Here is a 15,536-nt window from a genome sequence, read left to right as displayed (position 1 = left end):
GCCCTCCAGAGGGCATGCCAACTTGATTTGTTAGCAAAATCCTTAAAGCAGTACTTAGATCGAAAGAAACCATGTATGTAACATACCATGTTTCAAACGTGGTAATAGGCTCTCATACAATAAATTATTTTATCGCAGAAAATATTAGAAAATTTTAATTCCATCATATAAATCTCTGTCACTTACGCTACAACTTTTACTATCTTTTCAAGCAATATCTCAATCTAATACTATTGTAAAGCCCTGGCATCCAATTTTACACATGTTATGCCTGGACATCTATACAGATTTAAGAGCAACAAAAATGGTTTGATTCTCTAAACTGTTCCTTGGCTGCCATGTGCAGATGTTAGAGGACCTCCTGAACCACAAATTGGAATATGAGGAGAAGCAAGAATATAGACACTTGGCACAACTGGGGATGGTGCTTCATTGTTCAAAGATCAACTGTATCATGTATCTGAAAGGAAGGAATTGACAAGTTTATTAGCTTTTTCTCTTATCCAAGTGTTCTAGCTGCTCACATCCTCTCTGCACTCTGAAGCAGCCCCCATCACTGCCACTGCTGTATTAGTGGTGGCAAAATCCTCAAATGTCTGGCGCTTTCAGACACAGTTGCCAATTCTTTTGAGGATTCAAGGCAAGAGATGTAGGGGAGCGATTCCCTGTGGCCTAAACAGTGTTAGTCACAAGAGCCGATGTTTAGGATTACTCCAAGTCACTCAGACTTGCATGGTGAGGAGGAGGAGAGAGGGAAAGGGATCTTTGAGGGCTTCTGAAGCACAGGGTCCAGGGTAAAAACCCCTCTGCCCAGGGTTTAGGATGGTTCCACCCTGTATCAGCATTCAGCAGGCCTTTTTCCAAGCCCACTCCATCAGCCTGTTAATCGTGACATAGACCAACACTGCCAGGTGGTCTTTTCTTACTGTGTTCCTTTTGAAGACAGCTGACTGCGTTTTTTGCTTGTTCTGTCTTATTAGGCACTGGTGAAAGTGGCAAGAGCACCTTTATCAAGCAAATGAGAATTATCCATGGGTCTGGTTACAGCGATGAAGACAGAAAGGGGTTCACAAAGCTGGTTTACCAAAACATATTCACTGCCATGCAAGCCATGATCAGAGCCATGGACACCCTGAGGATACAGTATGTGTGTGAACAGAATAAGGTAAAGCGCTTTAGGGGCATTGGCCCTACTTGTGATTGCATGCTTTCCTACTCTGGTTAGCAGATGACTTTGAACAAAAAGATTTACCAAGTGCTTTGGTTAGAGGCCAAAAGAAACTCTTGAGCTAAAACCCTACAGCAATGTGATGAATTTAGTCTGCCCTGCAGTCTTCTGCAGTTCTGTCACAGTATTGGTGTGGGGCTGCCCCATGTGCAGAGGTTCAGAATGTGGGCCGTCATTTAGGTTGCTGCTTATTTCAGTCACTGAGAAAAGGAAGATATTTTAATTCCATCATATAAATCTCTATCACTTATACTACATTTTCTCTTTCAGCTAAGATACTCGGTTAATTTTTCATTGGAGCAATGGAGGCCTTGGGTTTACAATGGCCAAATTTTCAAGAATTCCCAGTCTTAGGGAACATTTTCACACATGCCCTGCAGACTTCTCAAAGAAAGCACTGAGTTTTGTTTATTTTGGGAGCTGGCCCTTCTTGGGAGTTAAGTAATAGCTTATGAGAGAGGTGCTTATGTCCCAGCTAGCAATGGACTCCGAAAAAGTAATGATATCAAGCTGGCATTGGCTTTCCTATCACCGCGGGTTATTTAAAATACAAATCTGTTTAAGATTATAGGAAAATAATGAGGCAGGAGGGTGGGAGGAGGAGGCAAATAAAATTTTATATGGTATACTGGAATGCAAATCTGTCAGAAAATACTATGTAGAGTTCATTAAGAATATGGATTAGAAATAGAGTTTATTTAAAATAATACCAATTTATAACATGATGTGATGATAAAGAGAAAAATTATGTCTAAGATGAGTCCCTCATGGATCTATTAAAAAGAAATTTGGCTGCTAAAATGCTAGAATTGCACGGGCTTTGGTGTAGACCCCAAGGGCAACTTTATCGTGAACTTGTGGCACCCGTATTCATGTATATTTTATATAAATATAAACAAAAGTTTTTGAAGCAATCTGAATTTTTACTCAGTGACTGGATTACATAGAAAAACAGCATGCACCATATTTTAGACTTATTTTTACACTATGTCTGCAAATCATGTCTTTACTACCATTTCCTTGCAGTCTTGAAGAAAAGAAAGAATGTATCTTGCCTACGGCTTTAACCTTCAACAGTGTTATCCTGAAAAATGTGTGTGTATGTTGAGGTGGGTTAGCCTTTACTATATCTGGTGTGAAGTAGTGTCAGAGGTGCATATTGAGCCATTGGGAGATTCTAGAGGTGACTGATGATTCCTTTACGGTTTCGAGTACATGAATTACATCTTTCTGAACACGTGCAGTTCTTTTTTAATCACCTTGTACAAAGTATTTTAAAAATTAAGGCCTCTGTGGAAATTTAAGATTAGGAGAAGAGGTATGTCTTGCAGTTCAGTTAATCTATTTTTCTCTGTTGTAAAATGCATTTTGTTTCTCAGTCGTAGTGGGGTGGTTGGGGAAAGCTTAGAATTTAGGAATGGATTTGTAAACAGACCTATTGGGTAGAAAATGCTTAAGTATAAGTCAGTTCTGCTTACCTTGGCAACATGTTTGTAAAACCCAATCAAATTTAGTAATCAAGGTCTCCGGGTTTTTGTTTTGTTTTGTTTTTCTTCAAGGTCTTCTAGAGGTACTCTGAGTTTATATTTTAAACAAAAAGGTTTTATGGGGTTCGACATTCCACTACTTTTTTCTTTTCTCTCGATCTTAATTCTTTTTCATAAGGCCACTTCCATTGGTCTGCTCATCTGTGTTGGTTTCCTATAGCTGCTGTACCAAAGTACCTCAAACTGGGGGCTTCAAAGAGAAATTTATTCTTTCACAATTCTGAAGGCTAGAAGTCCAAAATCAAGGTTGAGTGGTTCCAACTGGAGTCTCTGACGGAGACTGTTCCATGCTTCTCTCCTGACTTCTGGTGGTTGCTGGCAATCTTCGATGAATGAATCTTCCTTTTCATTCCCTTCCTCTGTCATCATATCCATTTCTCCTGCTCCCTTCCACCCCGTCCCCAGTGTGTCTCTGCATTCACATGGTATTCTCCTCTGTTTGTGCCTAAATTTTCCTCTTATAAAGACACCAGTCATTGGATTAGAGTCCACCCTAATCCAGGACGACCTTATCATAACTTGATTACGTCTGCAAAGATCCTATTTCCAAATAAAGTTACTTCCTGAGGTTGCAGTTTGCATGAATTTCAGGGGGACACTATTCAACCCTGCACAGTCTTCCCTCTGACTCCCTCCATTCATGTCCATCCTACAAGCAAAATACATTCACCCCATTCCAGTATCCCCCAGAGTCTTAACCCATTCCACCATCAACTCTATGTCTCAAATCTAATCTAAATATGAAGTCAAAAGGTCCCAAATCTCATTATTTAAATCATCTAATATAGGTGAGACTGAATATGGTCCATCCTGAGGCAGAATGACCTCTCCTTCCACAGACCTACGAAACTATGAAACAATTCAACTGCACCTCCTCTCTCCTCTCATTTGAGGTATCTGGCTTCATTCTCAAGGCCTTCTTTCTTTCTACTTCAAGTACCTACTTTCGTGCTTCATAAACTCCCTCTTATCCCTCAGATATGTGCCTGGGAAGAAAAACATGCTGAAATAGCTTAAGGAGAGGCAAAGGATTGAGTGGAAAGAACACTGGATTGGTTCCCAAAAATCTGGGCTCTGCTCATGGCTCCCCTGTGGGTCTCAGGCAAGAGTCAGCACACTTATCCTGTAAAGGGCCACAGAGAAAATATTTTTGGCTCTGAGGGCTATCTGGTTTCTGTGGCAACTACTTAGCTCTGCTGTTGCAATGCAAACAGCAGCCATAGGCAATGCATAAATGAATGTGTGGGGCTCACTGGAAACTCTATTTGCAAAATGTAAATGCCATTCTTAACTCATGGGCCATATGAAAACAGGCCACAAGTGGATTTAGTTGCCCACCCTAGTCCTAGGAGAAGCCATGTAACCTCTCTGGTCTTGCATTTCCCTATCTGTTAAATGTAGACCACACGTGCTCTGTCTACTTCATAAGCCAACATGAGCAAAACAAAGTGCTTTACAAATTAAATGGCACTCAAGAAACATGAGGTTAATACCGGGACAAGTTCAGAAACCAAAAATGGACTCATTGTTTCTTCTGTTACTTGTTTAGGTCATTTTCATCCATTCCTTCTTGTTTTTTCTCTGTAGACTAGTCCTGATTCTAAACATGAAACTGTAACAAAGTACCATGCTCACTTAGGCCATAAAATGATAAATTGATTAGTGTTCCAACAGTATTAAATAATTAGTTTAAGAAGCATAATATATATTAAATTCTTTACGAAGTATCGCATCGCTTAAAACAATTGATTATTTAAGACAGGGATGAACAACCTTCACTAGCTTTTATTTTCACGGTGGCGTGTGTACTCTCTCCCTCAATTCTTATTGCTGAGTGTTTATTTGATTTTTTTTCAGAGCTGGAAACACTTTCTTAAATGTATCTAGAAGGAAATGAAAAGTAATTTTAGAGGTTTTTAAATTTTCAATGTTAGTGAGATTATTGTTCTGCTAGGTTGTTGAAAATCTTTGCCTATTATTTGACAGGCTGCTTATGAAAGGAAGTTTATCAGAAATTTAGTTCAGCATTTGATTTTTAACCAAAATGTTCTTTCAATTAAGATATAGCCTTGAATAATCTTTTCTTCTACCTTGCCTGTTTTATTTTTAAAGAAATGATTAATAAGTATTTGTTCACTCTATTGATAGGCCTTAATTTATATGACTGTCTCTCAAGAGTGTTGTATGGGCACGGTTTAGAATTTATGACTTCTTGAACCAATATTACAAAGGCATTTGCTTGGTGGCAGACCTCTTAAATTTGAGTTAGCTTATAACTCATGTTTACTAGTGATGATTTCACTGAAGCCCAAAGAGTTTCATTTTTTTGTTGTTGTTGCTTGTAGTTCCTCCAACTTGGAAAATTTTCATTCTAGGCCTGTCCTGCGGTAAAGGAAATCTTTCTGATCCCCTTACAGATTCTGTAGTATCTGCTCGGATGATTTAGATACAGAATTTCTCATTGGCAAAAGACAGCCTGCCTGACTTCTCAAAAGCCTTCTAGTTCTATATTCAGTGATCCCTAGAAAAATTAATTAGGTCTATAGGCCCTCTTGGCAGCACACCCCAGCTTCTTCTCTGATCCCCTTGCTTTTAGGAGCTTTTAGCTACTCTAGGGTCATGTCATATTTGCATGTAACCTACACAAATTTGATTGTAAGGGCTCATCTCAAACACAAAAACATTTTTGAAAGGAGAGTGAATAATTAAACAGTAAGAGAAGTATTTTGCCAGCCATTTCACTCCAAGTACCTCATTTAAGTCAGTGTTTCTAGAAGTGTGAGGTCTTGAAACGCCCTTCAAAGAGCATCTTACTTGTCCATTAGATTTTGCTGAATTCCAAGTCTCAGTTGAGATGGTGGGCTTGGGCCGTCTCGCCAACCACAGCTCTTGAAAGGCTGAATTTGGGGGGTCGAATTGCCTCACGAGGCTTCTGCTTGTTCTATTTGAAATTTTCAAATTTTGTACAAACAAAAGGTTGTACATTTGGGTAAGCATACTTTTATCATCAATTCCCTGCAATGTCTTGCGTTTCAGCCCCTTGGACTGCTGAGTTTATCGACAACAGGACTTCCAAAGCAGTGGTCGGTTTGCAGTCTTGTCTCCACATGGGTATTTTCTGTTGCTGCCCAGGGCACCAACCTTGAAAGCAGGAGCTAAGTATTCTTGGAATGCAGCCTGAGCTTTTGGATTGATGTGTGGAAGCTTCCCAGGTGATTCTGATTAGGCAGCCAAGGTTGAGAACCACTGATATATGTACCTTAATATTGTTTGGAGGTGTTTAGTTTGGATTTGATTAGTCTATCAATCTTTCCATAGTGGGAGGGAGACTTCTGGTAATCTTTCCTATGGAATGATCTAATTAGTCTCCACCCAAAGGTAAATTGAGGATGTTTGTTTTGTTCAGCCATGGCTGCCTTGGATAGGTGACGATAGCCTTGACAGCATCTCCAGGAGACATTTTTGAATTCAGGTCAGATTCTATGTTTATTTCCATTGAGTCTCACAGGGGCCAACACAGCATCATGCCCAGAGCTTCCAGCAATGGGTGGGGTCAGGGAAGAGGAAAAGGCTGCATCTCATCTTCCAGAGATCACATTAGTGGCACCTTCTTGCCCTCCTTTTTCTCTTGTCCCTACGTGGAAATTATAGTTTTTTTTTTTAATCAGTAAAGAATCAGGGATACAGGTTTTGTTGATAACATACCCGAGGTGTAGATTTTTGTTTATAATAGAAATAGCTTACAGTTTTGTTTTGTGAGTAATTAGAAACATGACACATTAGCAAATTAAGTAATTGTATATTTTTAACTCATTGTTGATAGATATTTTTATTTATTGAGATGATAATTTACCAGGTATTGAACTTAAGCATCAGATATTCAACTACATTTAAGCAACGAAGTCTGGTATTTATGGGGTAGGATCACAGGTGATGACATGTTTTAACACCAAAAGAACTTTGATAATGTCTCACATCTCTGTATATACAACTTTTCCAACTTAACTTTTCATTCTCAGAAAGCAAGAGGCTGAAGTTACAGAAGAGTCTGTTAAAGATTCATATGAGGAAATCAGGCCCTGTTAAGTGAAAATGGTCAATTTATGTCACTTTTTATAGACGAGTTTCTCAGAGCTTGAAGTATTTTAAGACCCTCTTATTTTCTCATTTTTAAAACATCTGTTTAAATATATTTTTAAGTCCTACTTTCTCATCCAATTTGAAAAGTCAGATTCTACATGAGTCTCTGGGAACAGGGAGGCCCATGTTCAGAATTTGGCTGTAGCCCAGGGTTGCTGGTTCTCTGGCAGATGTTAAACTTAGCTCTTTATTCCCGTGCCTTATTGGAAATTAAAAATCACGTGGTACATTTTTCTCCTAAGAACTGGGAGTTCTAGTTAGTGGCACAACAACAACAACAACAACAACAACAACAACAACTTCTCCACCAAAATCCTAGGCTGGAGTTTTTCTATTTATGATAATAGTTCTCTGCTTAATTGATGTGATATTAGTGTGAAGTTGCTATAATCAGAGCTTGAAATGTAAGAGTTTGGACAATGGAAAAGAATAGGATGGAGAAAGAACTGGTTTTCTTCTCAATCACTGTCACAAGTAAATCTGATCACCCATCCCCTTTAAGCCTGGCATGGGAGATGAGTTTTAGGACCAATGATTCATTAGATTGATTTGTCCATTGAAATATTAATTTCTTCTCCTACCTCAAGGCTAGGTATGAACCTACCACATCCAAAGAAATGCTTTCAAAAATCAGGTGAGATCTCACAAAAGTTACAAACAATCCAGGAACTAGTGTGACTGCCAGTCTACATGGACATCTGTCCATCTATCCAACATATGTGAAATATTCGCCTTGAGTCTTTTCAATTATATCCAATTTTGTTGCTATCTTAAAATATAAAGGGAACCATATAAAACACCCTCACAAATCAATACTCTAATAAAAGTTAAATCATCAGTGATGCTAGTTAAATTTTTGTTAGAGCTAAAGTCCTTCACTATTTGCCTTCTCCTCATGGCAAAGCTGTGCTCTCATTTTCTGATAGTAGAGAGGTAACACATGTGTCATTACTGCTGTCCCCTCAGACTTGCTTTTTCTGAACACCCAGTGACTTCAGAGGTGAATGAATGCCATAAATTTATGTCAAGAAGTAAATTACCCATTCCCTCCCAGGGTTTGTTTTGGAGTCTTGCCAAGGGAATCACATGTTCATCAAGTACTATTGAATTTAGAGGTAGATTTTCTTATTTATTGGTTAATAAGCTCTGCAATATTATCCCAGGAAAAACTTACTAGGAAGCATCCTCTGTGTATTAAAAGCTTTTTTAAAGAGGATGGGTGGCTCAAATGTGATACAGTAACTAATCCAACAGAAACAAATTGTTAAAAGGACGTGTGTGTGTGTGTGTGTGTGTGTGTGTCTGTGTGCACATGCACCTGCTGGTGGATGGTTATGTTTACCAGTAAACCTCCTTTTAAAATAAAAGCCACATTCATTAGAAACTAGAACAGCTTTTTTGTTTGTTTGTTTGTTTGTTTTTGTTTTTTAGTTGACACTTGATTTTGGAAGCTTAAATGTTTTCAGGGAACTTTGAGAGATTATATCTCATGTACTTCATCTTGATTTGTGATACATAAAACTCTTGTCAGGTTTAATTAAGAATGATCTAAAGTAAGGTAAAGTCACTTTCACATTGTTACTATTGCTTAGCATTTTGTAAATTCAAATTTTAAAATATTTTGGCACTTTCTTTTTGTAGTTAGAAGTAAAGATTTGTTTAAGTTGACCATTTACAGGATCTGGTTAACTAATTGTTTGCTTTTGCATATGATTGTATAATTTATTAGGAGTAGAGAAAGATCTAGAAAGTTTTTCTAGATTCTCTTTCAAAGACACATCTAGTCTTTTAAACATTTAAACAGTTAAGGTGGAGTTAGTTACAAAAAGATTGAGGTCGATAGGAATGGCTGCTTGTATTTTAGGTGCCTCTAAGTTCTTACCTTCCTTTTATCCTGAGAGCAGTGGAAGTGGTTGAAGGATGGCATGCAAGGGAGACCAATATGACTGACCAGTAGCCACCAATTCCCCCCAGTGCCTGAAACTCCTGCCCCCTCCTGTTGTATCTCTGCTTTGTGTTGATGTGGAATGTCTTCCCTATTGAGTTGTGTGGAGGCTTCACGTTGGGATTTTATCACCATCATCATCATAATCATCATGATTTGGATCATTTGATTGTTGGAGCCCTAACAATGTTAGTAATTACCCCAAATAAGAAAGTTTCTCTTTCCAAAGTCAAGTTAGCATGCTCTCTTTCTGTGTACTAGATAAAATAGACTATAGCTGATATAATATTGATTTCCTGCCTTGCCTGTCATTTATGGTTTTAACAGTCTTGGGCAAATCATCAAAGCTTTCAATATTTTTTATTTTCTTCCTCAAATGAAGACTATGTTGGCTTCTGGTGATATTATAAAATTTAAACATATGGGTAATGTACATTAAAAAAAAACAACAAAAAATCATATTCTACCGTGTCCTGAACAAGTTACTTTTTCCACCAAAATTTAAAAAATTATTTTATTTTTTTTACTAACTTCACAGTTAATAAAGGCAGTACATCAATTACAATGTTATATCTATCAGTATAGACTGTTTTATTTCATATAATCCAAGTTTTTTTCAGACACAGTAAAAAAATGCCAGAATAAGAACCAGAAAGACATACATACCAGACTTGCAATAAGAAAATCCATGTTCCAGAATGTGTATGGTTTGTGGATGCATCCTCACACCCTTCCTGAGGTTAAGAGCATTTTTTAGGTTTTTAATACCTTTTTTGAGTGAATGAGTGAATGGATGGATGGATGAATGAGTGTGCCTTCTTCCTGCAGATGCTGGCATCTGCATCTCCTGGTGCTCTTACATGTCACCACAAGAAGATGTATCTGTGGACAAGAACATCCCTCATGGAAATCTTGGATCAGAATGACAGAAAGATGAGGCAGAATCCATGTAATGTCTTTCAAGTTGCTTGATTTAACATTTTTTTTTTTAAATGATGAGGCAAAAGAATTGGAGAAAGAATATTTCCTAACAAATGATGCTATTTCTGGTGATTTCACTCGAGAAGGAAGGTCCAGGCTGGACCAGGTAGTTGGCTCACTCAGGCTGTCCCCACACCTGAATGTACCCAGACAATGGGCTTTGTGTTAAGGGAAACAAGAGCTTGTCTATTTGAATCATGCTCTCCACTTTCTTATCTATAAGGCACAAGTCATTATCACTGTGGTTAGAGTGGTCTGTTTTTATTTTTTCTATTTTCCCAGAGATGACCCATTTTATTGTTAGCAAAGGTTTGACTTGACGTCCTTCCTAACCCTGATGCAAGGTCAAGTCTTCCCTTAATTTGGTTATGAAAACCTACTTATGATAGTTTTGCTTCTCTGCTTCCAGATTGATGATATTTCTGCCGCTATATGTTAACATGAATGACTGATAGAGGCTAATGGTCATTTCCACCTAGAAAATGGTGAAGATCCAGCCCGTGGCAGTGGGAGGCACTTGACACATACTTGTTTTATGAATTAAATGAATGGCACAAGCTCTTAGAAAAGTTCTTTCTAAGTGAAAAGTTAGTCTCAAGAGAGGATAAATAGACAATTAGTCTAGATCCTAGGGCTTTAAGAATATAATGGCCTGTTTCCCTGGAAGAACATTCCTCTGAGTACAGGTTTCCCAGCGGCCCCTAAAGCCTCAGTGATTCTCTCCACAGTGCCCCCAGGGCATGTGCTGAGTGCCTGTTAGTCTTCATCTGTCCTTGCGGTGTGAAGCTGTTCATGACTGTCTCTCTCAGCTTCCTTTGAGCTCAAAGGCAATGCTACATTCATGTGTTTCTTCCAGCTCTCAAGGATGATACCAAAAACAAAAACAAAACCAAAAACACAAAACAAAAACTGTTTTCAGGTGGACAACATCAGTAAACTCAAGTTGTTACTTTGTATTAAGTTTTGATATTAAAAACAAAATGAAATGCACCCGGTAATACAGACCAGACAGGCTTTGTTTTAACGAGCATCTTGGCTCTTGTCGGCAGCATCTCCATGACTCTGCTGCTGCTTATTCAGCTCCAACTACAGTGACCTCCTCTCTTTCAGCCCCAGTATTCACAATGCTCCTTCAAGCCCAGGACTTTGCACATGTTCTTCTCTCTGTTTTTTCCTTCTTTCTTCGCCTATCCAAGACTTTCTTGGCTTCCACTAGAATGGAAGCTGCACGAAGGCCAAGGACATCTCTGCTATTACGCACCTCTGTGGCTCTAGTGCTTGACATGGATGTAGGCCAGTTTGCCAGAAACTTATCTATTGAAGAACCAATTTTTGGAGCAAAGGAATCTGATTTTTTTTTTTATGATCCCACAGAAGTGATCTTAGGGCCACATTGTGTTCTTTTTTGAACTTGTCTCTGACAAACCATCCAGCCTCATCTGCTTTCGCTATTGGATTGTGGTTTCCAGCATATCCCATGCCTCTCTGTTTGCTCATGTTCTCCATCTGTTGGAATATCCTGCCACCCATTCCCTTTGCACTCATAAACAACTGACTTCATTTATTCATCTTGAATAAGGCATCCAATACCATAGCAAACTTTCTTTGACAACCTCCTGCTTCCATCCTCCTTGGGGTTAGGCACTCTTTCCAGTGTACCTGTAATGACTTGCATTGACCATATTTACATTATAATTCTTTATGTACCTTTTCCACTTTAGGCTGGGAGTTCTTTGAGATTGGGAATCATGTCCTGTTTATCTCTGCATCAATTTGGGCTCAATAATGGTTAGTGAAGTAACAATTAAAACCTTGTGTGAAAATAAATACAAATTCAGAGCTGTCTTAGGGCTTTGTCTGGGTTGATATCCACAATCTCAGAGCATGACTGAGCTGTTCTTTCATGTGATATATTTTTGCCTCTCCTTGCATTTGAGATCATGATGCTAGGCAAAAAGAGACAGAGTCTACATGACCCTGATTTTCTTTTTCTGAGGAAACATTTAGCAATTGGAAATATTGCTTCTGAGTTCCAGGATAATCAAGAAGTTTGAATAGTTATAGGGCTCAAAATCCAGTGTAGGAAACTTGGGACCAGCCATGTTCAGTCAGCTCTTGGGATGTGTTTGGTGAACTGCAAATGTCTCCTGTCTGTGAAAGTCAGGTCAGTGGCAATGACCCTTTTTAAGCTGAATCAGCAGGTAGCTGTTTTGGAATCTCATAGAGGGGAAAAACAGCTCTGTAGGAAGAATGGCTTATTTATGAGTTAGAAGAGAGATTCAATGAATAATATCCTCTTCAGCAGCTAATTTCTAAAGTAATTGAGAAATAAGACAAAGAAGTGAAGTATATGGTGACCAAAATGTCATGTTAGTCTAAAGCTCAGGGCAGAGAATGTGGCTTATAACTAAGTCATGTAATCTGACTAATACTGAACCTAGAATGTGATAAATACACTTACGCATAATGTCATCATCAGCTCTGGAAGACCCCAGGCCTCTCCTCAAGGGGCAGGCCTCTAACAGTATAGAAGAAAGGACAGGGGCAGAGGCCAGGAGTGTTACTCAGCTAACATACCTGCTGTGAGTGTCACCTGTGTCATAGCACTTACCATGGGCCATCTCCTCCCATACTTAGCTTCCTAAGGTTGGAGACTGTAACAAATGTGAATCTGTGCCAGTGTGGATATGATCAGTTTCTCTCTCTTTGGAGATCCAGAAACTGAGGTTTATTGAGGGTTAAAAAATGTCCCCAAGATCACACAAGTGTTACATGGCAAAGCTGAAAGCTGAACCCAGATGGTCTGTCTGACTTCCCAGGCAGAGCTGTTAACCACTGTGCTTCACGTTTCTCTGTGGGTGATATAAAGTACGTGCAGTGGCAGATCTTGAGTCCTTATTCAAAGGTTTGATGATGAAAGCAGTAAATTACTTGAAAGGAAGCTTCTCTTTCTCAAAAGCTGTTCTTGGCCACTTTCAGACAATTCCTTTCTCCCTGGCTCGTATCCAACTAACTCACACAACTGTCAGTGTTATCTCTATCAATATTTACATAAAGGAGTCATACAATTTAAAAAGTAACAGAAATATCAGGGTTTTGCATCTGTTGGATGAAGTTTGAAGATTGAAGAGCTTTCCTTTAAGTGGATTTGAAACGGTTGCATGGAGAATATTTTAAAATTTTATTTTCCTAGAAGAGAAAAGTAAATAAGCCAGAGATGATTTCAAATTCATTTTGCAAATTGAAACAAACAAACAAAACATGACAGTGACCTTTGAACTAGTGCCAGAGAGTCCAGGAAAGATCAAATAAGACCTGAAGAGTATATTCTGATAGTGGTATAAATAGGACTCATTTTAACTCTGATATTCTTCCTGGATTATGTCTCAAGTGTGGTTATAAGTTTTAACTCACCTGACTCCCAGTTTATTCAGACTTCTAGACTTTCTCATTAGTTTGGTCTAATTCAGTTGAAAGAAACAACGGAGGAGAAAGAAGAGGGGTGTGAACATAATCTCTCCTTTCTCCCTGCAAAGACACACATACATTGCACCTCCAAGCTGTCTGTTTCAGTGAGGAATGGTCCCTGATTCTCAGTGCCTATCAGTGAGCTGGTGCATGGGACCCATAAGGAGAATGAAGTATTTTCTGTTGTCTATGCAACCTTAGGAACACTGTGACTGACACTCTTGGGGTTTTAGAGTTAGGTCTGTTCTGGGAAGCAAAGCAGGCTTTGGAACTGTGCCTTTGTGGCTAGTGAGCTAGATAACTTGGGCAAGTTGCTGGTCCTCTCTGAAAATGCTTTCTTTTTTGTAGAATGAGAGAACTGTATCATGTGATCCTTAAATTTCCAAACTATAGAGGAATGAAAGACCCTTTTTAGAACTGGAGAATAATAAAATCTGGAATTGCATAAGATTATGGCCATCTTGGGAAGGTTTTTTAAACCTCTATTCCCTTCTGACTTAAAAAAAAAATAATTTTTTTTTTTTAAGTTGAGAAAATGTCTGGTGCCCTGGGATCTTGGTGCCTGAGATTCAAATCTCCTGGGTAGTTCTAATATGGAGGCACTTTGTCCCCTTCCTAACTTTGGCTAGTTCCAAAAGCATCTCCCCTTCCCCTTAAAAGCTGGACTGCTTCATCACTTATCAGATAATCTTAAATCCTAGAACATCTCCAGACAAGATGCCTGCTCACTCCTCACCCACTTCTCCCCAGGGACACTTTTCAACCTAACTCCCTACAAATGGGTCCTGAGAGCGGACTCCTAATTATATCCTGGAAGCCTGATATAGAAAGGGCTAAAGGGAACATTCCATCTCTTCTCCCTGGCTGTCCCAAGGGTATCTTGGGTCACAGATGGAGGCTTGCTCATTGGTGAGATGCCCAGAGGCCACTGACTGGGAACCAGATGTTCAACAGGACCCATCTGAGAGCAGTGTGCTTTGGCACAAGGGTCCTCCCACCATGTTAAGGCTCGTCTGTTTAAATGTGATTAAGGATTCTTGGTTAATATTGAGATAAAGCACTCATTCCATCTAAAGCCCTGTGAAGTAAAAGCCCTCAAGTGTCACCCCAATGAGACTATATTCAAAAGGAGATTCATCCTGAATCCCACTCAGAAAGTTGGATTATAGAGTCTTAGAATTTCAGAGCTGGAAAGAACCCTCAGTTATCTTCTAGGTCAACCCAGACCTTTTTGTGGTTCAGATAACCGAAATCTAAAGAGGTTAAATAATGTGCCCAAGGCAAGTTAGAAGGACTAGGAAAATCTCAGTAGGGTTCTGTTTCATGTCAATCTAGCACGGATCTAAATACGAGTCTTAAAGAGGGGTTCTGAGTTTTTTAACATCAGCTTGTCAGAAGTCAAGATGAATTGAGGCATATGAAAAGTGCTCACTCTCTTCCTCACCCCCTTTTTAATTCATGCTTTCTATAGGTTGGGGGATATTTTTTGTTTGTGTTCTTTGAATGACTTTAACTCTCAACTTTTTTAAAGAAAAATTTCACAACTAGAAAAAGACCAGAAAGAACAGCACAGTAAACACTCATATACACTCAGCCAGTTGGTAATAGATACTCCCCTCCACATTTTTGGCACATGTACACGCACATGCACAAACACACACACGCACACACACGCACCCAAGCACACACTTTATGTAAGTAAAAGTCAGCCGCAGGCATCATGATGTTGCCCTTAAATACTTCAGTGTCTTCTTAGAACCAGGGAATTCTATGATACCATTAGCATACTCAGGAAGGTTTACTTTGTAGCTGTAATATTAAAAAATATAAAATGCAAGTTCAAATGTCTCCATGTGCCTCCAATATGGCCTTTATAGATTCTCTTTTTTAATCCAGGAACACGTCAAGTACCCTCATTACATTTAATTGTCATCCTTATTCTCCTTTAAATTATACCCCCCCACCACCTTTTTTATTTTATCTCTAATTACACTGAAATTTTTGAAGGGTCCAGGCCAGTTATCTTATAGAGTGTGCCCAAATCAGGATTCATGTTTTTGTTTTCTCATTAGATTTAAGCATTTTGGCAAGAATATACATAGAAGAAGCCTCATACTCCATGTGTGAATGTAAAATGGTGCAGCCTCTTTGGAGGAGAGTTGAGCAGCTCCTCAAAGAGTTAAAACAGCATCCATATGACCCAACAGTTTCTCTTCTAGAGATACAC

The 15,536-nt window shown here is 38.9% G+C and overlaps 1 protein-coding gene across 1 annotated transcript in view; it reads left to right on the top strand.

Moving 5' to 3' along the window:
- The window catches only part of GNA14 (G protein subunit alpha 14), a 150,915-nt gene that overhangs the window by 74,909 nt on the left and 60,470 nt on the right, over positions 1 to 15,536 (top strand). The window contains exon 2 of the mRNA XM_039845393.1: positions 981 to 1,165. Coding sequence (XP_039701327.1) covers positions 981 to 1,165 — 185 coding nt within the window. The remainder of the gene's footprint in view (positions 1 to 980; positions 1,166 to 15,536) is intronic.

This window comes from Pteropus medius, unplaced genomic scaffold (genome assembly GCF_902729225.1).
Source record: "Pteropus medius unplaced genomic scaffold, Ma_sr-lr_union100, whole genome shotgun sequence".
NCBI classification, from domain to species: domain Eukaryota; kingdom Metazoa; phylum Chordata; class Mammalia; order Chiroptera; family Pteropodidae; genus Pteropus; species Pteropus medius.
This window is presented reverse-complemented; position numbering and strand designations above follow the sequence as displayed.